Consider the following 27,658-nt stretch of genomic DNA (forward strand, 5'->3'; position numbering starts at 1 on the left):
GTTCTTCGATTTGACATTTTCTGAGACATTAGTTAATGTAATGTTTCTTGATTTTTTTCAGTCCGCGTTTTATGTAAACAATTTAGACCATTTCATTGTTATCCAACACAAAGTTTATTTACTATGAAAATGCGATTATCTAGGACACTGATTACAATTTTTTTTATTAAAACTACGAGAACTTTCTACTTTATAACACGACGGTTTAGTTGCCGATACCAACATGGCTTCATTTCTTCAAGATTTCATTTCAATAGTTCAAATATTATTTTATTTTAATCTTAGTTCATTTTGGCCAAGTTAATCTTGACAAGATTTACATAACTGAGACCAACAATATGTACAGGACTGTGTTCTACACAAACAATTTCTGGACTGAGTGTGTTCAACACGCAGCGACGTTTATGGGACTCTAACGTAACCTAACCTAATGTAAAAGGCTAAATTTTTCTTTAAAACGAAAATAGTTCAGTTGCTGCTGTAAAAATTTTGAAAAGAAAAAAAAGTTTTGCAATGGTTCCTATTATAATGTACATTTTCTTAGAATATCAAGCTAAGTTTGTATGGCGCTCTGAGAATTGGTGTGCACGTGTGTGTGGATGTGCTAGGGTGTGTGCCCGTGAGTGTATGCATGCGTGTAAGGTAAGTGTTTAAACGTAACTACAAAGTATTAACTCTGAATAGTGTGATTATCGTGATTAAAAGCAATTGTGTCAGACACTTGACTACGCGGCTTGTATCTTTACTAACCACTGTCAACAATCCATTCCCGTCAGTCTTAAGAATAAGATTAAGTTGTTATGGTTTGTTTGTTTTTTGTGCTGAATATATTCAATTTTTAAACATTGTTCATTGTAAAATTAAACAATCTTAATTTATTTTTTAATAAATTTCTGCTACAAATATCATCCTTGAATTCCAAAGCTTAAACAAATGCAAACATGCGTGTTTTCGCTACAGCCCTCTAGCGATGTATCTCTGATAGGGCTGTCTTCTCATTGCCGTGGATATGTGTTTAGTGTTTAGCATCAAAACAAATTCCTTTTGTTCTCTATTATATTAGCACTAATCAGATATTTCTTTCAGCTGATCAAAAGCTTTATTTACTCTTTGAGGTGGAGACTGGCCTTTACACAGGGGAGAGCACCTTTTGTGATCTACCCATTTATTTCAGGCTCGTTTGGATATATCATATATGGGATCTAGGCTATACCTGCATTATATATCCCCGACTCTGTGTGGCATTTTGTTCTCTTTGTATCAGTGCTTTGTATCTATGCTTTTTTTAAAAATCACTAGCTCTTATTATCCCTCTTTGAATACACACACACACACACACACACACACACACACACATATATATATATATATATATATATATATATATATATATATATATATATATATATATATATATATATATATATATATATATATATATATATATATATATATATATATATATATATAAATGAAAGTATGTTTGTGTCTTTCTGTTTGACCTTTATGTATTACTATGCCGATCATCTGATGAAACTTTGGGAAGCTGTGGAGAATACTCCTATGAGGGTTACTGCAAAAAAGTTACTTTTTATTTTTATTTTGCGATTTGGAGCTTTGGAGCACTGATGCCTCGATACGTTCGTTTTAAAGATTGCGATACATTATGGGTACCATGGGCCTTATAATCGTTCACTAAATCAAATCAGGCAAGTCATCCGGTGCACCGGACCACCCCGTGAGCACTATGGCGACTGCGTTTGATTTAAAGAATGCCATACACACGATACGATGGATTAATAGAATGCTTGACTAAATCGAATCAGGCCGGCGCACCAGCGATTGGGTGACCTGCAGCATCCCGGACTCCCTCGTGAGCATTATGGCGCTTACATTGTGTTTTGAGCAGCATCCTACAACATGGACATGGTGGCACATGACATTTGATATTTAAACGGAACCAGGGGCCTTACACCCGAGCGCCCCGTGACGCCCCTAACACCTGGGCGGTCGCCGAGATGTGATTATTGTGATCTACCTCACCAATACGGAGGTTTATTAACGTATACTCAAGGATTTCATAAAACACCCCGTGGGGCGTCTGGACGGCAGTGTGGACAACCCCCCCCCCCCCCATCAACTATGATCAAAGTAATACAGTACCTGATTTGTTTACGTTTAAATAACTCAAATTTAGAAATCAAAGTCACGCGGCCATAAATACAAGATTGGTAACGCACTAATGAAATATTCTTAAAATAGTATTCCTTCTGAGACTGCAGAAAAGCGCTGGACGGGTACGTTGGTATATATATATATATATATATATATATATATATATATATATATATATGTATGTGTGTGTGTGTGTGTGTGTGTGTGTGCGTGTTCGTGTGTGTTACTTTGAGTGTGTGTTACTTTGAGTGTGTGTTACTTTGTGTGATAGTCGTTTATGTGATAATGATCATATTTTAAAGAGTAATACGAATGATTCTACTGGGTGCAAAAGAAATCTCGGTTTATAAATATGCGGGTACAACAGCGCCATTAACATTGCCTATTTAAAAGCAGGAGCCTAAAGAGTCAACAAAATATAATATACACTGCTGAGGCTTGTACTACAAAACATGGTCTAATAATTTTAACTACATTACACTTTTCAATGTTTTACAAATGGATTTAAAAAAGGAGTAGAAATAAAATTAATACTTACACATACTTGGATGAAAATTTTTATCTTACATTTTTATCTTAATTATAGCGTAATATACAACTACATTGTGTTCTAATTAAATTGAATTAGGCCTATGTTGTATCTTGATCCATGAAAATTACAGATTCATAAAATATTTTTTTAGAATTCAAACAATCATGTAATCTCATTAGCGTTGAGAAAACAAACTTTAAAAAAGTTTATAATTTAAAAATAACTCTTAACAGTTGGTTTTTTTTTACATTCACTTATTCGTTTTAAATTAATGATGTATCTAAGCGGGAATTATAAACTCGAATGGATAGTTTAGCTTCTCATTATGACTAATACTCTTATAACTACAAGCGACTAGATAAAAGCAAGTCATAAAACTGGTCATCATGAGGTCGTGTAAACAAATATTTATAACGCAAGAAGCCAGACGATCGATTTCTACTGCTAATCGATTGGTTTTATTACACGGATATTACAACGACGATAACTTTATCATCCAACATCATTTTTATTTTCCAAAACGGCGGTCCTCACATCCCTCTTTGAATATTGTAACGATGTATGACCGATGAGAGGGGGGGGTGACAATATATGACCGACTGGAGGGAGGGGGCTTTGAATATTGTAACGATGTATGACCGATGAGAGGGGGGGGGGGGTGACAATATATGACCGACTGGAGGGAGGGGGCTTTGAATATTGTAACGATGTATGACGAGGGGTAAGGCAGAAAGTGTGACGAGACACTTTGAATTTTAAACATAAATGTAAGCAGTGTTTCTTCCAGACTTTTTTCTCCGGGGGAGGGGGTACTTAATATTTTCGGTGGGGGGGGGGGGGGGGGGGGGCACTGGTAAAAGTATATGTTTTCTATATAAATTCCATTTAGTTGGGGGGGGGGGTGTTAGACTTTCTTTGAGATGCCTGAAAAAAACTCTGAATGGAAGGAAACTAAATTTTAAGTAAATATTTTAGTAAATAATCAATGTTTTTTTAACTGCCATTTTGAAGCGGGTTGTAGACTGAGATGTGACGTCCCTTTAAGGAAAGGTAAAAAGAGTTTTAAAATCGTGAAGTCATTTGTGAATGCAACATCCCTACCCTCACCCTTACCCCAAAGCTGGCTATAGTGACTCTAAATCCAATTAATTGGATTTATACTAAGGCTTAATACAAATTAATATATATATATATATATATATATATATATATATATATATATATATATATATATATATATATATATATATATATATATATATATATATATATATATGTTTGTGTGTGTGAGGGGAGGGGGGATGAATTATAAAACGTCGAAAACAATTCTTTTTACAATATACTGTGTAATTTCTACATTTTTCATTCAGTGTGGATAATATATTTTGTCTCCTAAGTGACTTGACTTATCCCATTTTGACCCTCAGGGATCAAAGGGCTGTAATCACACCTCTCCACCGGACTTAGATTTTGGGCTGCTTTCCATATCCGCGCCCACGTGAGCCCACCGGTCTTTGTCTTTTTTTATACCGCTCTTCTCCATGATTTTTGTTTAATAAGTATGTTAGTGTCTTTTGTGTCTATATATATTACTTGTACTTTCATGTGAGCACTATGGGGGCCTACATTCATTTTAAACAGCGCCCTACACAATAAAGACTCGATGGACCCCAAAATTCGATTGCCAAACCGAACCCAGAGTCTCCAAGAATCCTCTATAGTGTAATTAGTGGCTCCAGAAAGCGCCCGAATAAAATCCAATATAGGGTCGGCGCTGTTTACATTAAATCAGAGGCGTACCGAGGGCGGGGCGGGGGGTGCGGACCGCACCGGGTGACACCATTTATGGGGGTGTCACCATGGTAAAAATTAGCAAAATTTACAGAAGAAAAATGCTTTTTACCAGCTCCATTAATGATTAATTAAAGTTAAAGAGTCTTTTAAGTATTAATCGACAATTATTACAAGTGGGTGGGGTGACAGGTGACATGTCGTAAACGTGCTAACTATAAAGAAAGCAATTCTACATCCAACTGCATTATTAACAGACTATATATATATATATATATATATATATATATATATATATATATATATATATATATATATATATATATATATATATATATACTTTATTTCTTGGGGGGGAGGTGGGTCGCACCGGGTGACACCCAACCTAGCGACGCCACTGCATTAAATCACTTCAATTTATATAACAAGGCTACACATTTTAAATTACACGATTTAAACTGTAAAATTACAGATAAGATTTTAACTACTGATGATATAACACTTGCTATATATAGGTCGGATAATTAGTACCACGAGTACGTTTTTCCACCGTTGCATAATGGCATGGATATGTAGTACGCATAGACTACAATCTAGAATGATTTCAACTCGTTCTTGCAATACCATATTGGTCAGTTAAAGCAAAAAGACGACATCGCGCGTGAAAACAACCCGACAAAACCAGGGGGGGGGGTGGTGGAAGAGGGGTTGTTTGCGTGCAAATAGAATATATACAAAATTTTAAAACAAAAACTTGTTTTATATAGGATAAACAGGCATATATAGTATCATATCACTGGCACCAATAAACTATTTATATTAACTTTTACAAACATTTCAATTTTTCAGCTTTTGAGAACTACGATCGTATTGAATCGTGAGCTAACGATGTAACTTCGTGAATCTATATTTAGACTGATTGATTTATTCTATTATTGAACAGATGGTCAGGAATTGTTAGTGACACATCGTCGACGTTATCGGGGTCACGTTGCTGCCAGGGTCAAGGTTTGTTTCGGTTTGGGCGGAACTACGTGAGTTGCATGTGCAGTTCCTATAACTTAGAAATGGGTTACTCAGTGGCGTAGCGAGGTCGGGTGTCATCTGGTGCGGCACTTAATGGTGTCACCCCCCAGAGGCGTAGCGACCCTTCCCGGGAACAAACTTTCAAATTTTCGATTTGCACCCCCCCCTCAAACTTTCGATTTGCACCCCCCTTCAAACTTTCGATTTGCACCCCCCTCACATTTTTCTCTATATATTTTGCTATTTTTTGCCTTGGTGTCATCCCCCTAAAAGGTGTCACCCGGTGCGGTCCGCACACCAGCCCCCCCCCCCCCCTCGCTACGCCTCTGGGTTTACTTTTTCATTTTAAAACCATTTCAGTAAATCACTTAAGTAAATGTATTTATAATATAAATTTTATTCTATTAAAAAACAAATTGATACGAACTATTCGTGGTTTCTTTCTTGTGCCCTTACGACTAACATGCCTTACTGGCGCCCCTACTCATACATACGGTTCTCCTTCTACTTTGGACATTCGCCGCCCTCGCAACACTTTTTTTTATAACTACACAATGTTAAATAATATGTTTGATGTTATTAATGTACACCTAATCTTCTCGGAATAAACTTTACTCATATTTACTTCGAGTCTAGATCTATCTTTTAGAAATGCAATTTGAAAGGTTTTGTCTTTATTTCATCTTCATTTTTAATTCAAAATTACCATTATAATTTGTTGTGTTTTGGTATTTACTTGAACCTATACACTACAGCTGATGACAACATTCCCGCCATATTCTGAAATAAATAAAAACAGTAGTTGCTCCAGTGCCCTAACGTTTTGGAGTGCCATAGAGAAAATCTAGTAAAATTACTAGATCTATTTGTATTAGTATTGCTAATCTAGCTAGATCTAGATCTAGATCTAGAAGATTTAGAAATTTAGATTCTTGTCACTAGCACTTCACTAGATTTCTAGCAGTAAACTAGGTCACTAGTACTAATCTCTTATCTTATTGTAATCTCACTCCTCTACTAGAGTCTACTACTCTACTAGCTAGTCTAGTTGACTCTAGCGGCAACTCTAGCCTATGCGAGCCATTCTAGATTTCTAGTACTTTAACTTCTTGTGTGATAGAATTTTGAGTTTTTCTAATGTAATTAATATTAAATAATGTTAAATGTTTAAAATCAAACTGATTTCAGAACAATTAGGCTAGGCTTGAAAATCATACTATGAAATAATGGTTCTTCAGAATACAGGGAAGTTCCATTCCGATACTGATGCTGAAGGATCAAGGCAAGTCATTATAAATAATCTAGTCTAAGTATAGTATTCTAGTTCTAGATTTCTATATTTGAGTCACGTTGCTAGAACTTAGGGGTTGGAATATGAATATTATATTACATCATACTCATTGAGGGAAGATATGTGTAATTTTGTAACGGGGTGGGGTGCTGTTCTCAGATAGATTGCCATCACACTTTCGCATTTTAAAAAAGTAGGCCCTAATGTTAAAAAACTGAATTGTAGCATGTCATTTATGGTTTTCTAATATCTAGCCATCTTTAAAGAAAAGTTTTTAGACTTTTTTTTTCAATTACTTGTACACAGATATGGCATGGTTGAATAGTAGAGCAATGAGGGTTTTCCCAAAGTCTTGAGTTCAAATCCTGGACTCGAGTCTATAAATAGGCCCTGAGTCTACCTAGCTCTGATGGGTACCTGACTAACCTTACTTTAGGCATACTATCCCAAGTTCCTGAGGGTACTGAAACAGGTGAACACTACTTCACCTGTACTGTACTTCACATGGACTGATGGTTCAAAGATTACTTACTTTACTCATACATTTTACAGCACTCGAGAAGATTCATCAGAAAAGCGTCTAAAAAGAGCAATTCTCAATGACAAAATTGATGTACAGTTTGGTTATGAGCGGTACAAAGATGCTGCAGAGAAGACTGGATGGCTCATTAACATGCACCCTGTTTGTTTTTGTTTTTTTTACCTATACCACAGTACTAGTTAATATATATAAATGATTAGTTTTAACATCACTAAAAAATGACTCATAAGCTTGTCATCCCCCACTCTCACAAAAATAACCCACCTCATGGTTGAGTTGGTAAAGCTCATGGTTGCTAAACTGAAAAGTCTCGAGTTGAACCCTCGGGCAGATGAGGCTCGTTAGCTGGGGACAACCACTCTTCTAGGAGAGACAACTCCAAAATCAAACAACTGCTGCCTTGTAGTTTGTTCTTGGTTGGACAAAGGCTATGGAAGCAAATCCAACAAGAAAAGCGGGCTGAAATCTGAGTCAATGGCCTCAATGGCACATAAACAGTTGACACATATCCTTAATTGTGATGGAGGTGTGGTCGAGTCAGCAAAAGTTCATGGTTGATAAATTCGAAAAAGTCTCGAGTTCAAACCCTCTGGCAGATAAGGTTCGATCCCTTCCAACACTAAAAATTAAGAACGAAGAAGAAGAAGAAATAATAAAACAAATCAGTACATTTTCATTATTTATATTTCTAAGAAACATAAAATGTATGCCAACTGTCACTCTCTTAATCTATCCTGCCCCATCACATAAGTCAACACCACCACTTCTTATATCAGCAACATCCTGTTATAGTTAACTCTCTTAAAGTGTATCTAATTTGTTATTTGAATACAGTTTACAGTTAACATGAGATTCTATGTTTTTACACACAGACTGACATTCTTGATGCAGACAAACGACTTATCAGTGCTGTGGATTATTATTTTTTGCAAGAAGATGGAGGAAGATTTAAAGTTAGTCACTTATTTTAATGATTTAAAAATCTAGAATTTCTCTATTGTGTTGTATATCAAATATTAAAATTAATTATTTTGATTGGACATCTTTTAAAATATCAATTTTTTTTAAACTCTTAGGCAACACTTCCTTTTAAACCATACTTCTTTGTGGCTGCTAAACAAGATTGTGAAAGAGAAGTGGCATCTTACTTGGGTAGAAGATTTTCTGGTAAAATAGCCACCATTGAAACCGTTTTTAAAGAAGATTTAGATTTGGTGAGTTCAAAAATAATTTAGAGTAAAGCAAAAATGATAAAAAGCTAACCTTAAAAGTCAAAATAGTTAATTCTAAAACAGTGCCCATTTATTAAATTGTGGCTTGGTTGAGATTATAGAAGAGCAAAATCTTTTCTCTGCTATAGGCTAACCATTTGGTTGGATTAAAGCGCTCCTACATCAAACTTTCATTTTACAACACTGAGGATCTAATAAAAGTGCGCAAAGATATTTTTCCAGCTGTTAGGAAAAACAAAGAGAGAGAAAAAAATTTGGATTACTACACAACAATGTTGACAAGGTTAGTTGTGGCAGATGTTCACTTCATTGATAGGAGGCATCTAATGTTTCAGTTCAACACACTTTCGCAAATTACATAAACATTAAACAAGCCAAATTTATAATAATACAGATAGTCCATTTTTATTGCACTGGAAATATATTCTCTGGATTCATGTGTAGCTAATTAATATACTTAAAACAAATCAATCACATATAAAGATATATTTAAAGATATATTCCTAGATGGTTTTTCTTTTTTAATTTATTAAATAATGAAATGAGTTTAGAAAATTATAAAATTAAAAGTAAAAAAAAACATTTTACATGTTTATATTTGCTGTAGCCATTATGCTGGTGAAGAAGCTTTGGAGGTGTCAAAGAAAATTTCAGATCAAATGGAGAACATTATTGACCTGAGGTATAGTTAATATGTAACAATGTGTTTTAGTTGATTCACTAAAGCTATTCATTTTGTCTATTTGATGGTTTAACGTTCTCATTATTTCCAGAGAGTATGATGTTCCATATCATGTTCGAGTTTCTATTGATTTAAAGATCTTTGTGGGACACTGGTATTCTGTCAAGGGAAGAGGTTCTCATGATATTGAAATTAGACATCGGGAAGATTTAGTTTCTTGGCCGGTAAATTGAAAATTTTACTCTGAAAATTATGAATAATTATAAACCTTTGCTGGTTGTAAAAACAGAATATTAATTTAACCTATCTGTAACATAACTCTTCTAAAATTGTTTCAATTTTGTAAATGATAGGATCCAGTTGTTTTAGCATTTGATATTGAGACAACCAAATTGCCTCTCAAGTTTCCTGATGCCCAGACTGACCAGATAATGATGATCTCTTATATGATTGATGGCCAGGTACAGTTGTTGATAACGCTTTCTAGAATGAACCATAGGTTAAGATGGTAGAGTTTTTACAGAGGTTTCTTCTCTTTCCCTTATTTAATTATAGCTATCACAAGTTATTCAAAATTTTAAAATATTAAATCTTAAAATATTTTTAACTCCAGGGCTACCTTATATGTAACAGTGAAATTGTTTCACAAAAAGTTGAAGATTTTGAATATACACCGAAGCCTGAGTTTGAAGGTCCATTCACTGTGTACAATATGCCAGATGAGGTTTGTTAAACATATACATTTTAAATTTTACCATATCTAAAATGACTTAGTTGATGAAATCTCTAGCAACATTGTATTTACATCTTCATATTTTTCCTGTTTAGAAAAGCCTGCTGCAAAAGTTTTTTGAACATGTCCAGGAAGTGAAACCACATGTGTTTGCAACATATAACGGAGACTTTTTTGATTGGCGAGTAGAATAGTAGTTATGCTTATATTGATTGTTATAAACAGCCTAGTTTATTTGGTATTTTAATGCATTATCCCTTAGACTTAAAAAAAAAAAGCAAGGATTTTCTTAATTAACAAATAATATTTAATTTTAACTAAATGATTACTTTCTTTCTAAAGGCCATTTATTGAAACCAGAGCAGCCATCCACAACATGGACATGTTTAGAGAGATAGGATTTCAGAAAGATTCACAAGGTGAATACAAAAGCAGACCTGCTACTCACATGGATTGTTTCAGGTGGGTTTGTGTTCAGGTACTTTTGGTGGATTTTTTAAATTTACACTATTGACTGGTCGGGACTAACAGCCTTAAATACCTCATTTACAGATGGGTCAAACGTGACAGTTATTTACCTATGGGAAGTCAAAACTTAAAAGCTGTTGCTAAGGTATTGTGTTGTTTTCTCAAAAAATGTTTCCAGCTTTGTATTTCATAGTGTAATGTATTTCTTTATATGTGTTGCTTAATTTTTGTATTTCCTGTTTATTAGGCCAAGCTGCGCTATGATCCTGTTGAGTTAGATCCTGAAGAAATGTGCCGTATGGCTAGTGAACAACCACAGGTACTTGTCCTTTTTGAATACTAAATTATTGAATAAATACTTTCAACAGATTTTGTAATTAAACCAAAAATGAAATTATTTGTACACAGGTTGTTTGATTTATTTCCACTAGGTTCTAGCCAACTATTCTGTATCCGATGCAGTTGCCACATACTATCTTTATATGAAATACGTACATCCATTTATATTTGCCCTCTGCACAATCATTCCAATGGAGCCAGATGAGGTAGTTAGTTAATTTTTACTACGCTTATATTCGATGAACATTTGAAAAGACAGAAATTAACCTTGTAAATGAATTATATCTCCAAAATTTCTAGGTCCTGAGAAAAGGATCGGGAACATTGTGTGAGACTTTGCTGATGGTTCAGGCATACCATGCTAATATCATCTACCCAAACAAGCAGGAATCAATCCTAAACAAGTTAACTGAGGATGGACATGTGCTAGACTCAGAGACTTATGTTGGTGGACATGTTGAAGCTCTGGAATCTGGTGTATTTAGAGCTGATTTGCCTTGCAGGTTTCGTATGGTATGCTAATTACATTTTTATACCACGTTTTTTGTAAACATTCAGTTTTCACATACATCTGATTTTTTGTGAAGCTGCCTTAATTTATCTTTGACATTGATTTGTGAAACTAAGATGCCTTATTAGAACTATAACTATTTATTACTATAGGTTATTTCCTCTATTGTTTTGTTGAGTACAGATTTAAATATAGTTTTCTATCCTCTATTGTTCAGTACAGATTTATAGTTTTCTCCTTAGGTGCCTGCTGCATTCCAAGGTCTGCATGATTCTGTGGAGAAGACCCTGAGACATGCCTTAGAAGTGGAAGAGAAACTTCCCTTGTCAACAGTGACCAACTTTGATCAGGTAATTACATGTCATGGCTATAAAAAAAAAAGATTTTCCTATTAACAAAAAGTTGTAATTTAATTTTTTTATTATCCTTAGGTCTGTTCAGATATTAAAGAAAAACTGACACAGTTACGAGACTGTCCAAACCGCTTAGAAAATCCTATCATTTATCACTTGGATGTTGGTGCTATGTATCCCAATATCATTCTAACAAATCGGTTACAGGTATGTCTGTTTTATCCATTCCAAATTTTGTAATTAAAGTGTAATACTCTACAAAATATATCTATTTAATGTAAACTTTAAAAATATATCATATAGTACTTTTAACATTTACTAAACCAGCCTCCAGCTATAGTCAATGAGGAAACCTGCGCTGCTTGTGATTTTAATAAACCAGGAGCCAGATGTCAGAGGAATATGCCATGGATGTGGAGAGGAGAATTTAGTGAGTGCTTACATTTGTTTCAGCTGTTTGTGTTGGGCTTACATTTGTTTCAGCTGTTTGTGTTGGGCTTACATTTGTTTCAGCTGTTTGTGTTGGGCTTACATTTGTTTCAGCTGTTGGTGTTGGGCTTACATTTGTTTCAGCTGTTTGTGTTGGGCTTACATTTGTTTCAGCTGTATGTGTTGGGCTTACATTTGTTTCAGCTGTTGGTGTTGGGCTTACATTTGTTTCAGCTGTTTGTGTTGGGCGTACATTTGTTTCAGCTGTTTGTGTTGGGCTTACATTTCTTTCAGCTGTTTGTGTTGGGCTTACATTTGTATCAATTGTTGGTGTTGGGCTTACATTTGTTTCAGCTGTTGGTAGTTGGCTTACATTTGTTACAGCAACTGTATTTTCCAATATTCTAATAGTGCCCGCCACACGCAATGAATTTAGCAGAATCCAGCAGCAACTGGAAAATGAGAAGTTCCCACCTCTCTACCCAGATGGACCACAGCGAGCTTTTCATCAGCTACCTAAAGAAGAACAGGCTGCTATAGAAAAAAAAAGATTGGCAGGTAAAGCCTGTTTTATTCTTATTATATTATTTACAGCACAAAATTACAAAACTTCTGATTAGTTCCTTTCTTTCCTATCATAATCAAGTTCTTAATGATAAAGATACATGTAAGGGGGTGGGGGTCTGAATTCCTAGTCAGTGTGCGGTTTGGTGGGGAAGGGTAGTCTTTAGAATTAAGTTTGGGTTGAGCTATCATGATTTGTAACTGTATTTTGGGAGATGAATCTTTCATTTTTTAAAATTACGTTTTTAAGATTATTGCCGTAAAGCCTATAAAAAAGTACACACCACAAGAATGGAAGAAAGGACAGCAACTATTTGCCAAAGAGAAAACAGTTTTTATGTTGATACTGTTAGAGCATTCAGAGACAGAAGATATGAATTTAAAGGTACTAATACACGGTTATATAAATCCTAGTATAGTTAATTGACAATATTAAGTTTGTTTTTAAAGAAATCCTTTTAGGTTGCTGTAAAATAACAGTTCACTTGTTATAAAATTTCCACTTAAATCGTCCAATAGATTTGACAAAAGTGTGGAAAAACAAGCTTACCGATGCAGAAAAAAAGAATGATGCTGCTGAAATAAAGCGTGCAAATGGTCTACTAGTGTTGTATGATTCACTACAACTTGCTCACAAATGTATCCTAAATTCTTTCTATGGATATGTAATGAGAAAAGGGTGAGTTGATCAATGGTTTTTAAAATACTTTATAAAATCATACCCAAAAAGTCCTTTTAGTTTTGTATGCAAATCTTATGTTTGGGGAATATACTTGGTAAATCAAAGTCTAAAGAAGTGGCAATTTCAAACCCTAAAATAATATTCATACAAAATTGTAAGTTTTTGCTTTATTTTACTGTAATGTAATTTGTAATTTGACTTCTGTAAATACCTCTTATGTTGTAAGAAATGGCCATTGTAAAAAATAATGAACTGAATGTATTTAACTTCACTCACAGAGCCAGATGGTACAGCATGGAGATGGCTGGCATTGTCTGCTACACCGGCGCCCATATCATCACTAAGGCTAGAGAACTGGTTGAACAAATTGGGTAACTCCATTCACTATTTCTGTCTTTCCTTTTGCTTAAATTTTGATACAAATTTTCATTTGCTGTAAAGTTTTGTGTTTAGTTTGTGGCTTACATTTAATTTCTTCAGCTTTTTTTCACACGTTCAGGTTACGCTTATTATATTTTCCAAATGTCCAAATGAAGTTTTTTTGATTTGTACTCAAACATTACTTTTAAGTCGTCCACTTGAACTTGACACTGATGGGATATGGTGTGTGCTTCCTGCCAGTTTTCCAGAAAATTATACAGTGAAAACCAACAACCCTAAAAAACCAAAGGTCACCATATCCTATCCTGGCGCAATGTTGAATGTGATGGTCAAGGTAATTTTAGTTTTAATTTATACTTTAAATGAGGGTAACTATTTAACTGTTAAATCCTTTAAATTCTCCTGCCATTGTGTAACCTTTTATTGTTCAACTTTAGGACTTCTTCACAAATGACCAGTACCAAGAACTGACTGACCCAGCTACATTGACTTATACAACACGCAGTGAAAATTCTATTTTCTTTGAAGTAGATGGACCTTATTTAGCAATGATATTACCTGCCTCTAAAGAGGAAGGAAAAAAGTTGAAGAAACGTTACGCGGTTTTCAACTTTGATGGATCTCTAGCTGAGTTGAAGGTTTTACTTTAACACATTTGTTTTAGAATTAAATCATTATGTATTAATGTTTTAGCTGATTTAAAGATTTTAAAAAATAAATGTTCCAATTTTTTTTATCATGATTATTGTTAAGTTAGGCTACTATTGAAATTTCAGCTACTGCTGCCTACCTGTAAAACTTAAGTGAAACATTTTAGTTACAAATCAATCATATATTTCAGGGTTTTGAAGTCAAACGTCGTGGTGAACTTGAACTGATAAAGATCTTTCAATCATCTGTATTTGAAGCTTTTTTAAAAGGAAAAACATTAGATGATTGCTATGCAGCAGTAGCAAAAGTGGCTGATTATTGGTTGGATGTTTTGTATAGCAAGGTATATTTAATATTGTTTAGGTTATAGTTAACATTTCTTGGAAAGACAAGAGCTCTTTTAATAAAAAAGACTTCCAATTTAATTGTTTTTATTGAACAGGCTGCAAACATGCCAGACTCTGAATTATTTGAACTGATTGCTGAAAACCGAAGCATGTCACGTAAGCTGGAAGATTATGGTAGTCAGAAGTCTACATCAATCAGCACAGCCAAGAGACTGGCTGAGGTAGTAGCAAACTTGCTTCTGTATAGTTGTCTATTGTTAGATTAGATTTGGTTTCCCAACACCTCTAGAACATAATTTCCTGAATGATTATCTGTTGATTCTTATTACTGACTTAATTTTGTTTCAGTTTCTTGGTGACCAAATGGTCAAAGACACAGGTCTAGCCTGTCGCTTTGTCATTTCCAAAAAACCTGAGGGTTCCCCAGTGACAGAAAGAGCTATACCACTGGCCATATTTCAAGCTGAACCTACTGTCAGAAGACATTACTTGAAGAAGTGGCTTAAAGTTTCTGATGCCTCCAACCTGGACATAAGAGATGTATGTTTCACTTGCAAATTCTTTTTCATGGTCACAAACATGAGATATTATTTCCCTTTAAACTGACACAAAGTTTAATTAGCAGCAGAAATCTGTAGCCTCTGGTAGTTTTTTTTTTTTTTTTTACTGTTTTCCACTGTCATTCTGTAGTATTGTTGCAGAACTTTTACTAAAAAAGCTAAATTAGTTTTTTTATTAATGTAAGTATTAAACCAAAATATCAACAGATTTTAGACTGGGAGTATTATGTAGAAAGACTAGGTGGCTGCATTCAGAAAATTATCACAATTCCTGCAGCTCTTCAATCAGTAAGTTTTCTTTTGTTTATTGTTAAATTTTATTTGAGTATATTGATGTATATTCTTTGTAAATCAGGGTTGGATAGATTTTCTAACCACCCAGAACATCAACTAATAAACTTTGATCTCATTTTTTTCCAGTTTATCAATGTTGTTTCTGGTGTGATCTTTCCTAATTGCATCAGTATATATTTTACCTTAAATTGTGACTAGTATCCTACAATTTGTTATTGTAGGTTTCAAACCCAGTTCCTAGAATCCCTCATCCTGATTGGTTAAGGAAGAAACTGTTGGAAAGAAATGATGTCTTCAAGCAGAAAAAAATTAATGAAATTTTTTCTTCAACATCAAGACAAATATCTAAGGTATTTTAATATTATATTCTTCCTTTGGAGTATTATTTACGTTACAGAAATTTATTATATTTGTTGTTTGTAACGATCTTTTGAAGGCTTATTGCTTTTTATTGTAATCTTATTTTTTCAACTGCCTTTTGTTGTAATTGTATATTTAATAACCTATTGCTTTTGTTGTAATTGTATTTTTTCAACTGCCTATTGTTGTAATTGTATATTTAATAACCTATTGCTTTTGTTGTAATTGTATTTTTTCAACTGCCTATCATTTTTCTACAGGATATCTCTTGTGAGGGACAGGAAACTGAAACTTCTGATATCACAGACATAGAGGATGTGGGTGGCCCATCCAAAATCATGCCTGCGAAAGGACCAATAGTAGTCTCAAGTAAACGGAAGCGCAATCACTCAGGAGAAAACCATAATGTAGATGGTTCACAGAATTGGAAAGAGGCGCTTGGACCTATGCCACCTGTTGGAAAAACCAAGGTATTTCAACCTCTGAAACCAATGTTTTGACAGTCAAGGATGTTTTTGGCAGTAATGTACATTAATTTTGTCAATTTTAATTTTGTTCTATAATGCAATCCTTTGCTCCATTATGTAACCTCAATACACTAATGCTAGTACTTCTTACTTTAGATCATTCCCAATGTGGTTATTAATACTAAGTATTTAATTGTAATTTAAGGTGATAGAAACCTGTTTAATCAACAAATATTTAAAATTATTACTTTATTATGATTAAATCTGGCAATTAAAATGTATGTTATAGTTACAGCTATTGTAATTTGAAACAGGAAGAAAGAAAAATCTGGGTTGATTACCAGAAGAAAAAGTGGGCTATTCAGAGACAGATTCGACAAGAGAGTAAGCGCAGACGCCTGGATGACAATGACTTTGTTGTAGATTTAAGGAGAGGTCCTAGTCGTGGATTAACTGGATTCTTGAGGAAAACAGCTAGATCAATGATGGACATGCCATGGCAGATTGTGCAGGTGGATACATTTGTGTTGGACTCAGTGTTAAAAAAAAACTTTTTTTTTTCTTTCTATTTGTTTAAACGTTTGTTTGTTATACTCAAATAGAACAGTAAATTAAATTTGTAATGTATGATTCAGATAATGGAAACTTCATTCCCTGGACAATTCAAGCTGTGGGCATTAATTGGCTCTGACCTACATGCTATCAAGTTAAATGTACCTCGAACCTTTTATGTCAACCAAAAAACTGAGAAAGAAGGAGAAGGCGCATGTAATGTTCTTTTCTTGTTATTATAAAATATGAACTAACCTAAATTTGTTAAAAAAAGCATTTTGATATGTGCATTCTAAATTCTAGAGAGAATATCTTTTATAAACTATTCCTAGATATTGCAAACTACATGTTCCATGCCTATATTCAAAATTTGAATCTTAACTCAATCAAATTAAATATAAAAATAAATGTTTACTTAAAGAGTCTCAATAAAGAAAATCATAATTATAAGTAGTTGATTTTGAAATATAAGGATTTCACTGAATCACAAACACATGTTAACTGTTTTAAAATTTTTTAACTGTTGAATTAAACATGTTTCTGCTAATTTTAATCTGACAAAGCAAATGAAAATTATAAAAATTCATTTATTGAAATAAATCATAAGATTGTAAGTTCTATCTACAGTATGGAAAAGAGTCCATAGAACTCTGCCAAGGTCCCATCCAGTGTTTCATCTATATCAATATGATGTACCAGAACATATATACATCAAGCACATCAAGTAAGTGTTAAAATGCATTTTATTTTGCTTCCATTGATTCATCTTTTTGAAAATAGCAAACAAAAGTTTTATTATTTAAGTCAATCATTTCATCCAATTTTATAATTTCAGTGACATTACAGCAGATTTGTCCTCACCAGATATAGAAGGTGTTTATGAAACTCAAGTTCCTTTAGAGTTTCGTGCCCTTGTGAAGCTTGGTTGTGTAGCAACAGTCAATAGAGAGTTTGCTCATAGCATGGAAGGCAAAGTATGCTTTGTTCTGTTTGCATACTCAAGTTTTTTTCATAGATGTTTGGGCAGTATTTATTAGATAATATTACATATACATACAAGCTAAATTTAAAAGTTTACAAATTTTTCTTTTCTTCAGGAAACAGATACTTTTGATATTAATAATTTGAATTTCCGGAGTGTTGCTCAGTTTCCCTATTTAAACCCAGGTTCCATGAAACATTTGTATCTTTATCACCACAAATGGTACTTATCTTTATATTTAAACATTTTCAATGCATGATTTTATTTAAAAATATAAATTTTAAAAAATATCCCTTTTAATGAAGATTAAAAGAACAATACTTGTACACTTATTTTTCTATTGTATATTTTTTAACCAGTGGCAACAAAGCAATGTTCGGTTTGTTTAATCCTGCTGGAAAAGCTGCTTCTATTTTTGTCTTTGACACTGCTATTGGAGACCAGATGCCAAATTTAGGGCCAATGTATAATGCTGAAAGAAATTCTAAGTAGGTAGAAAAGAAAATTGAACTTCAATTTTTTTTAAAATAGTTTTACTTGTAGAGCTCGTGTAAAAAATGTATATTTCTATTGTGTGTAATCTAGATTGACGCAGGGTACAGATGAAGAAATGCTTCCCCCGGCTGGCCTAAGCTTTAATGTTAATCTAGGAAAAACAGCTAATGAGAGACAGAAGTTTGCTCAGTTGCAAAGATTACTGGTTGATTACAAAAGAGAAAAGAGAGGTCCTACGTTTATAGCCATTCAAAGTGCTTATGGTAGGTTCAAGTACTTTAAATAAATCTTTATTTTATTTTACTCTCTTAATCCAATAAATTTGAATCAAAATTAAAACAACGCAAAACCATTTTTAAAAATCAGCAATAATTTTATATTGATGCAGTAAGTTTTAAAATCAGCATTGAAAAAAATTCATTTTTAAAAAAAAACATTTTACCATTAGTAAAATTGTCAGGGGTAAGAAATGTGAATGAAATGAGATTTAGTGTTTGCAATTGACTGATAATGAAATTTTCAGACTTGGCTTACCTGACCAGTCAACTGCCAGAGCTGAGCCAGTTTCCACTGGTTCCTATACACATCAGTGACAGCTCAACTCTGTACAATGTCCTGGACTGGCAGAGGGTTGGGTCTAGACGCATGTTACAGCATTACATCAATAGTAACATCTACATACAGGTGGGTCTAGACGCATGTTACAGCATTACATCAACAGTAACTTCTACATACAGGTGGGTCTAGACGCATGTTACAGCATTACATCAACAGTAACATCTACATACAGGTGGGTCTAGACGCATGTTACAGCATTACATCAATAGTAACATCTACATACAGGTGGGTCTAGACGCATGTTACAGCATTACATCAACAGTAACTTCTACATACAGGTGGGTCTAGACGCATGTTACAGCATTACATCAACAGTAACATCTACATACAGGTGGGTCTAGACGCATGTTACAGCATTACATCAATAGTAACATCTACATACAGGTGGGTCTAGACGCATGTTACAGCATTACATCAATAGTAACATCTACATACAGGTGGGTCTAGACACATGTTACAGCATTACATCAACAGTAACATCTACATACAGGTGGGTCTAGACGCATGTTACAGCATTACATCAACAGTAACATCTACATACAGGTGGGTCTAGACGCATGTTACAGCATTACATCAATAGTAACTTCTACATACAGGTGGGTCTAGACGCATGTTACAGCATTACATCAACAGTAACATCTACATACAGGTGGGTCTAGACGCATGTTACAGCATTACATCAACAGTAACATCTACATACAGGTGGGTCTAGACGCATGTTACAGCATTACATCAATAGTAACTTCTACATACAGGTGGGTCTAGACGCATGTTACAGCATTACATCAACAGTAACATCTACATACAGGTGGGTCTAGACGCATGTTACAGCATTACATCAACAGTAACATCTACATACAGGTGGGCTTGTGTATGATGGGCTCTTTAACATGCTTACAACTCACAACCTAAACACATTTTCAGTTACTATATTATCAGTTGTCTGTGATTAAATGTGCCGATGTAAACATTATTCTTTTCATCAGTCTCTGATGGAGCAAGCTCGTTACCTTCATGTTCCTGTGGGCAACATTCCGCAAGATTTTACCTTGTTTGGCTGTGATCTATTTTTGGCCCGTCTTGCCATGAAACACAATCACATCCTGTGGGCATCACCAACCAACAGACCAGATCTGGGTGGAAAAGAGGCTGATGACAACAGGTTTTTACATTGACTTGGTTTTGACAATTTAAAAATCTTCTTTTCCTCCTTTTTTTCCATCTTTCTTTTTTGTTCTAAGAGAATTATGTCGCATATAAATTTGCTGTAACCGTGTGTTGCGTAACTTTCAGATTGTGTATGGAACTAGAAGAAAGCAGTGTGGTTGAGTTGAACAATCCGGGAGCTTACAGTACTGTGTGTGTAGATGTTGAATTGACAAGTCTTGCTGTAAATACTATTGTTGAGGTATGGAAAAACAACCTTCTTATTAAATATGTCCCTGTCAGTCAATGTTTTTCCTGTGTAATAACTTAATGATTGTATTAAATATCTCCCTGTCAATGTTTTTCCTGTGTAATAACTTAATGATTGTATTAAATATCTCCCTGTCAATGTTTTTCCTGTGTAATAACTTAATGATTGTATTAAATATCTCCCTGTCAATGTTTTTCCTGTGTAATAACTTAATGATTGTATTAAATACGTCCCTGTCAGTCAATGTTTTTCCTGTGTAATAACTTAATGATTGTATTAAATATCTCCCTGTCAATGTTTTCCCTGTGTAATAACTTTTCTTTGCCTCTCTAGTCTGGCCACATCAATGAGCTTGAAGGTGCCAGTGCTGTAAGTTTTGATGCAGCTCCACAGACATCCCTGGAGGACATGATACAAGGCCAGGGGGCTGCCACCATGCTTGCCAGCTATGATGAAACAGCTCTGTGTGCTACAACATTTAGGTTTGTCAGTGGGCTACACCATTTAGGTTTGTCAGTGGGCTACAACATTTAGGTTTGTCAGTGGGCTACATTTAGGTTTGTTAGTGGGCTACAACATTAAGGTTTGTCAGTGGGCTACATTTAGGTTTGTCAGTGGGCTACAACATTTAGGTTTGTTAGTGGGCTACACCATTTAGGTTTGTTAGTGGGCTACACCATTTAGGTTTGTTAGTGGGCTACAGCATTTAGGTTTGTCTGTGGGCTACAACATTTAGGTTTGTTAGTGGGCTACAGCATTTAGGTTTGTTAGTGGGCTACAACATTTAGGTTTGTTAGTGGGCTACAACATTTAGGTTTGTTAGTGGGCTACAACATTTAGGTTTGTTAGTGGGCTACAACATTTAGGTTTGTCAGTGGGCTACAACATTTAGGTTTGTTAGTGGGCTACAACATTTAGGTTTGTCAGTGGGCTACAACATTTAGGTTTGTCTGTGGGCTACAGCATTTAGATTTGTCTGTGGGCTACATTTAGGTTTGTCTGTGGGCTACATTTAGGTTTGTTAGTGGGCTACAACATTTAGGTTTGTTAGTGTGCTACAACATTTAGGTTTGTCAGTGGGCTACAACATTTAGGTTTGTCTGTGGGCTACAGCATTTAGATTTGTCTGTGGGCTACATTTAGGTTTGTTAGTGGGCTACATTTAGGTTTGTTAGTGGGCTACAGCATTTAGGTTTGTTAGTGGGCTACAACATTTAGGTTTGTCTGTGGGCTACAGCATTTAGGTTTGTTAGTGGGCTACAACATTTAGGTTTGTTAGTGGGCTACAACATTTAGGTTTGTCTGTGGGCTACAGCATTTAGGTTTGTCTGTGGGCTACAACATTTAGGTTTGTCAGTGGGCTACATTTAGGTTTGTCAGTGGGCTACAATATTTAGGTTTGTTAGTGGGCTACAACATTTAGGTTTGTTAGTGGGCTACAGCATTTAGGTTTGTCTGTGGGCTACAGCATTTAGGTTTGTTAGTGGGCTACAACATTTAGGTTTGTTAGTGGGCTACATTTAGGTTTGTTAGTGGGCTACATTTAGGTTTGTTAGTGGGCTACAGCATTTAGGTTTGTTAGTGGGCTACAACATTTAGGTTTGTTAGTGGGCTACAACATTTAGGTTTGTCTGTGGGCTACAGCATTTAGGTTTGTTAGTGGGCTACAACATTTAGGTTTGTTAGTGGGCTACAACATTTAGGTTTGTCTGTAGGCTACAACATTTAGGTTTGTCTGTAGGTTACAACATTTAGGTTTGTTAGTGGGCTACAACATTTAGGTTTGTTAGTGTGCGACAACATTTAGGTTTGTCTGTGGGCTACAACATTTAGGTTTGTTAGTGGGCTACAACATTTAGGTTTGTTAGTGGGCTACAACATTTAGGTTTGTTAGTGGGCTACAACATTTAGGTTTGTTAGTGGGCTACAACATTTAGGTTTGTCTGTGGGCTACAACATTTAGGTTTGTCAGTGGGCTACAACATTTAGGTTTGTCAGTGGGCTACATTTAGGTTTGTCAGTGGGCTTTAACATTTAGGTTTGTCAGTGGGCTACATTTAGGTTTGTCAGTGGGCTACAATATTTAGGTTTGTTAGTGGGCTACAACATTTAGGTTTGTCAGTGGGCTACAGCATTTAGGTTTGTTAGTGGGCTACAACATTTAGGTTTGATACAGTGCTGACTTGTCAAATATTGACACGCCTCATACTCATAAAAATTTTAATTTGTCCCAATGCTAAAATTCAAATGTAGCCATAATGATGTAGAACTTGTTTTTAAATGACATTAATATGACACATTTTAAATTGCGTCTTCCTCCCAGAATTCTTAAAATGCTGGTTCAAGGTTGGCTGAAAGATGTCACCACCCAACAAAACTTGCATGCTGATAACCAACTCATCCATTTTTACAGGTAATTTTTTGAACGTTAGAAGATACAGGTAATTATGATAAAGTGGAAAAAAAACTTTCTGAATTTAGTCTAAAATGCCCCACTATTTTTCAGTTTCATATTTATTTTTTGGAATAATTTTAAAAAAAATTCTATAGAAAAATTAGAATGCTAAAGACTTATATTATTAGTACAAAGATATATAGCATGTGAGATTGCTTTAATTTCATCCATTAGTATTACTTGGTTTTTTAGCTGTTAGTGCTAGCTGATCTCTCCAATATATATTCTAAAATTGTGTTGAGTGACCAATGGTGTTGGGGCCGTAAATGTCGTCTATCCTTCGTAGGCGCTCAAGATACAAATATTATGAGAGTGCTTTATTGAGATTATTATTTCCTATATTTGTTTATGATCCCATCACATCCTAGATGATTTTTAACAATACATACTTTTTAAACCAGATGGATCCGTTCACCAAATGCCCTGCTTTATGACCCTGCTTTGAGGAGAACATTACACAACTTGATGAAGAAAGTTTTTATGCAGGTAAAAAAAACTACTTTGCTTTTTATTCACTATGCCTTTAAAAATACTGAAGTTTAAATTATAGTTAAAATAAAGTGTATTTGATATTACAACCAATTCTTTCTACAGTTGATTGCTGAATTCAAAAGATTAGGCTCAATTATTGTCCATGCCAATTTTAATCGATTGATTGTCTGCACTAAAAAACGCAACATTGGAGATGCGATGGCATACATGGAATACATAACTACATCTATTCGGAGCAAAGAACTTTTTCAGATGATTGGCATTGATTTTGACAAGTGCTGGGAATTTCTCATCTGGATGGATCCGGTATGTATTTCAAGTTTTTGTGTGTCAAGTTGTCATAAACTTGGCACCTTAAATTAAAATTACATATGGTGAACCTTTACTATAATAAGTGCTACATTCTTAATCTGCATTGGATTCTCAATTATTTTTATTCTTTGTTGTTGTTTATAACATTCTACATGAAAATATTTCCAACACTAATTTAGGCTAATAGAGGAGGTGTTTTTGGTAAAACAAGTGAGCTTGAACTACAAGAATCATCAGAACAAGAAAAAGATGATGAAGATGATGAAATTGAGGTTGTTATTTTTAAGTAATTGATTTAATTTTTACAGTTAAAATGTATTAGTATAAAATTAATGTGCCAACACATTGTATGAAATAAATATTGATACCATCCTTTGTGTCTGCAACTCTACAGGCCAGAACTGATATGCACTGGAATATTGCAACCTTTCTACCTGAGGCTGGAGCTTGTCAGACTAATTTCAATGTATGTCTTCTTTTCAAATTTATTTTCATAACTTAGAACTTAAACACACATTTAATGATTCAAAATATTATGTTGTAACCACTTCATTGTAACAAGTTTCATTGATATCTAACTTTTAAATCAACCCTATTTTTGAAATAAATTGTTTATGCTAGTTAATTTAAATATTTTACAGATGTTGATTGCTGGCTACATTCTAGCAGTCTATAAGAAGATTCAAGAAGATTCTAACATGGCACCAGGCAACACACCAGTAAAAAGAAAATCAAACAGTCAAACACAGGTACGTAGATTTACATTGACTCTAAAATTGTTGTATTTTATAAGTTTTTATTTAATCATGATGACATTCAAAGAAGTTGCTTTATACAGGTGAATCTATATTGTACATATTCATCCAAAGACTTTCTTTTTTTGCGTGACATAGTATGAATGTATTAGAATATTTAAAAAGAGAGCACAGACAGAATAGTATGTTTATCACAGCACATATATTCTCGATCAACATACGCCTGTATAGTTGGCATTGGCAGGGTTTGTGATGTATATTTGTCATGACATCAAGGATTCCATGATATAAAAAATCACGATACAATACATGTTTTCTTGCTCTGGTGGACTTAATTACTATGTCGTACTGTCGCGCTGTCCTATTTGAACTGTCATTGGCTGTTAGTTCCATCGTCCGCACTGACAAAATCCAATCGCAAATCATATGAGCCAGGTGTGTTGACAATCGGCAAACTCCTGAGACTGACTCACCAAACCCCCAGGGTTTGAGCCAGGTTAAGAACCGCTGATTTAGAAAAAATGACTAAAAAGTGGAAAATTTAAAAAAAAACAAAAAAAAACCTTATAATAATAAGCCTTTAACTTGATTTCTTTAATAAAAGCTTTGGTCAGTTATGAGATCTCTATATAATTTTAGCTCAAAATATCCTGTTTTCTATTCCAGAAAGTTTTGGATGTGACAACGCTACCATCTATAGTTGCTTTCTCTCAGAATTTAATTCAGGATCAATTTTCACAGCACATGTTTGCGTACGTTTTCCTGTATTTAATATCTTACATTATAGCCCATTATTAAAAATATGCAGAAATTAACAACTACATGTGTAGAAGGATAGACTAAAAATTTAAAAAAAAACTTATAAAGTCCTCAAACTATAATTGCTTAGATTTAAAAGTAAAATGAAATTTATTACTACATAGCACTTGAATCAATGCTGACCAAACTCTCTCAGGTTGACCCAAAAAATGCAGAAAAAACTGTCAGTGAAAAGCAAACAATCAGATATGTCTGACATTTTCCCAAACTTGCCTGGATCTCATTTAAACCTGACCAACCCAGCTTTAGAGTTTGTCAAGACAATCTGTGAGGTTTGTATTCAATTTTTTCATAAACTACTACTAAAGATTAGTATGTTTTTTATTTTATAATTAAACTATAATAAACCCTTATCATTCATTAGGTTGTCTGTTTGGTTTTCTTAATTATTTTCTATAATAAATTACCTGGAAATGTTTCATTTTAATCCCTTATAGGTCCTCAGTCTTGATAGTAACATCACAATTCAAATTAAAAAACTGAAAAGAGATTTGCTCAAATTAATTAATGTTGGAGAATTTTCACCAAGTGCAGAATTCATCAATCCTTGTCTCTCATTTGTTTTACCTGAGGTAAATGCTTGAATTAAATTGTCCATTAATATTTAACTCTTTTTATTTTAAAAAAGAACTGGTATTTTTAAGAAGAAAATATATATTTAACTTTTTTCCTAATTTCCAGATGATTTGCAAAAGTTGTAATCAGATAAGGGATCTTGATCTGTGTCGAGATATTTCTCAAGGTGGGGATAACCCCAAGTAAGTAATTTCTGAGTCACCCTGCTTTAACTGGTAATTTCTGGATCAGCCAGTACTGCAGTTGATTTTAGTATTTATTTCATGTAAATAGACTTGAGTACATTTTTGTTGCAAGGATTTGGTTGATGATTTTTAAATAATAACATAAACTGAGGCTTTTCTGTCCCATTGAAATTTGTTATGGGATTATTTTTTAGTAAATAGAAACAAATATGGATTAAATACATATAAAAAAAATACTAAATAGTTATATTAAAATGGATATTTAAACTATGAGCAGAGATGTAGCAATCCATTCTGGTTCCCAGTACAAACTGTCCAGTTTTTCCCCCCTCCCCCATTTACATATAGTTATTTATGGCCCAAAAACACGCTACCCATAAGTGGCAAGGTGAGGTACTTATTACCAGTCACTGTTCCTCATCAGATTTAATTTTGTTAATCTGACTATGAGCTGTCATCCATTTTGACACAAACATCAACAATACAGGCTAAACCCAGATTCTAATATTATTTTAAGTAATTTGATCTTGTGATATGAACTTTAAGCTAATGCTCACTGTGAAATTCTTTCTAGTGCTTGGTCCTGTCAGCAGTGTCACACAGAATATGATTCTAGTGAGATTGAACAAACTTTGGTTGATGTTTTGCAAAGAAAGTCAATGGCATATGTTCTTCAAGACTTGTCTTGTAAAAAATGTAAAGGGGTAAGCATAATAGCTCTAACAAAAAAAAACATTATTAGTAATTCAACCTTTTACCTAATTACTTTTTTTTTATTGTAATCAACATTTTTAAATGTGATAGTTAATTTTGAAAATGTTCCACTAGGTTAAAGATACCAACATGACCCTCCATTGTAAATGTGCTGGGGACTTTAAGGCTACATATGACATTCAAGATTTCATTAGACAAGTGATAACCCTGCGTGGGATAGCAAGGTTTGGCCAAATAAAGATTTTATTTTATTCCTTTTTATACTTCAAATGTTAGGTGATATTTTTTTAGTTTATTTTTTTCTCATTGTGCAGTTTTGGATGCAAAACAAATTTCTTTTTCAAAAATAAGAAACCAAAGTAAAAACCTGTTTTTTATGCATATGTGATCTTTTCTGTTGTCAACAGGCACTACAAAATGACACTGCTGGAAGAAATGATAGATTGGGTGATAAGAATGAACCCTGGACTGGACATTATGCACTGATGAACTATTCATTTGATTGTCTAATGTGTATAAAAGAGTTGTTTGATTTTCAGATTACTTGATACTGTGTAAATCTTTGGTGTAAATATTTGTATAAAGAGTATTAAATTACTTGAAAATTACTTAACTGCTGTTTAGAAAATTCTTTGTTTGATATGTCCAACTTAAAAAATAATACATGTAATTGACGATTATTTCATTTTAAAGTAATGAATGAGTTTAAAATTAGCAACTTACTCGCAGTAAATTACTCAAGTGTTTCTACTCAGGTAACAGGCAATACAATTATATCTAAGCTGGAAACAAATCCACAAATTACATAACATCTGTATTACTAATTAATAATTTTATATATACAGAAATGGGATAAATAAAAAAATAAATTGATTGT

General features: G+C 34.0%; 1 protein-coding gene across 2 annotated transcripts; it reads left to right on the forward strand.

The window, feature by feature from the left end:
* The first annotated feature begins 6,279 nt into the window (after positions 1–6,279).
* Positions 6,280–27,619, forward strand: LOC131948624 (DNA polymerase epsilon catalytic subunit A). 2 transcript variants are annotated; one of them, XM_059310234.1, is made up of 55 exons: positions 6,280–6,371; positions 6,713–6,806; positions 7,368–7,497; positions 8,229–8,309; positions 8,433–8,570; positions 8,717–8,871; positions 9,196–9,270; positions 9,362–9,494; positions 9,624–9,731; positions 9,884–9,994; positions 10,099–10,184; positions 10,346–10,465; positions 10,556–10,616; positions 10,719–10,790; positions 10,903–11,016; positions 11,111–11,323; positions 11,564–11,671; positions 11,753–11,881; positions 12,002–12,104; positions 12,515–12,661; positions 12,918–13,052; positions 13,187–13,346; positions 13,628–13,720; positions 13,920–14,064; positions 14,168–14,368; positions 14,572–14,724; positions 14,824–14,949; positions 15,077–15,268; positions 15,496–15,576; positions 15,804–15,932; positions 16,203–16,412; positions 16,724–16,921; positions 17,045–17,177; positions 17,589–17,685; positions 17,797–17,935; positions 18,059–18,165; positions 18,303–18,431; positions 18,529–18,701; positions 18,962–19,122; positions 20,043–20,218; positions 20,350–20,464; positions 20,807–20,955; positions 22,797–22,886; positions 23,330–23,414; positions 23,523–23,726; positions 23,912–24,004; positions 24,127–24,198; positions 24,374–24,481; positions 25,154–25,239; positions 25,443–25,578; positions 25,744–25,878; positions 25,988–26,064; positions 26,642–26,771; positions 26,896–27,005; positions 27,189–27,619. In XM_059310234.1, the coding sequence occupies exons 2-55, from the start codon at positions 6,751–6,753 to the stop codon at positions 27,265–27,267; spliced, it is 6,747 nt and encodes a 2,248-aa protein (XP_059166217.1). In that variant the 5' UTR covers positions 6,280–6,371; positions 6,713–6,750; the 3' UTR covers positions 27,268–27,619. The 2 variants fall into 2 exon arrangements, with proteins under 2 accessions (XP_059166217.1, XP_059166218.1); XM_059310235.1 differs by having other exon boundaries at positions 6,305–6,371; positions 6,722–6,806.
* The last annotated feature ends 39 nt before the right edge of the window (positions 27,620–27,658 follow it).

Source organism: Physella acuta, unplaced genomic scaffold (genome assembly GCF_028476545.2).
Source record: "Physella acuta isolate Inbredline_101_S28 unplaced genomic scaffold, ASM2847654v3 ptg000653l, whole genome shotgun sequence".
In the NCBI taxonomy this organism is placed as follows: Eukaryota; Metazoa; Mollusca; class Gastropoda; family Physidae; genus Physella; species Physella acuta.

Coding starts and splice junctions, on each gene's coding strand:
- LOC131948624 (XM_059310234.1), top strand. CDS start 6,751: ATGGTTCTTCAGAATACAGGGAAGTTCCATTCCGATACTGATGCTGAA. Junction 9,995..10,098: donor TGTACAATATGCCAGATGAG/GTTTGTTAAACA, acceptor TTTCCTGTTTAG/AAAAGCCTGCTGCAAAAGTT. Junction 17,936..18,058: donor CTCATAGCATGGAAGGCAAA/GTATGCTTTGTT, acceptor TCTTTTCTTCAG/GAAACAGATACTTTTGATAT.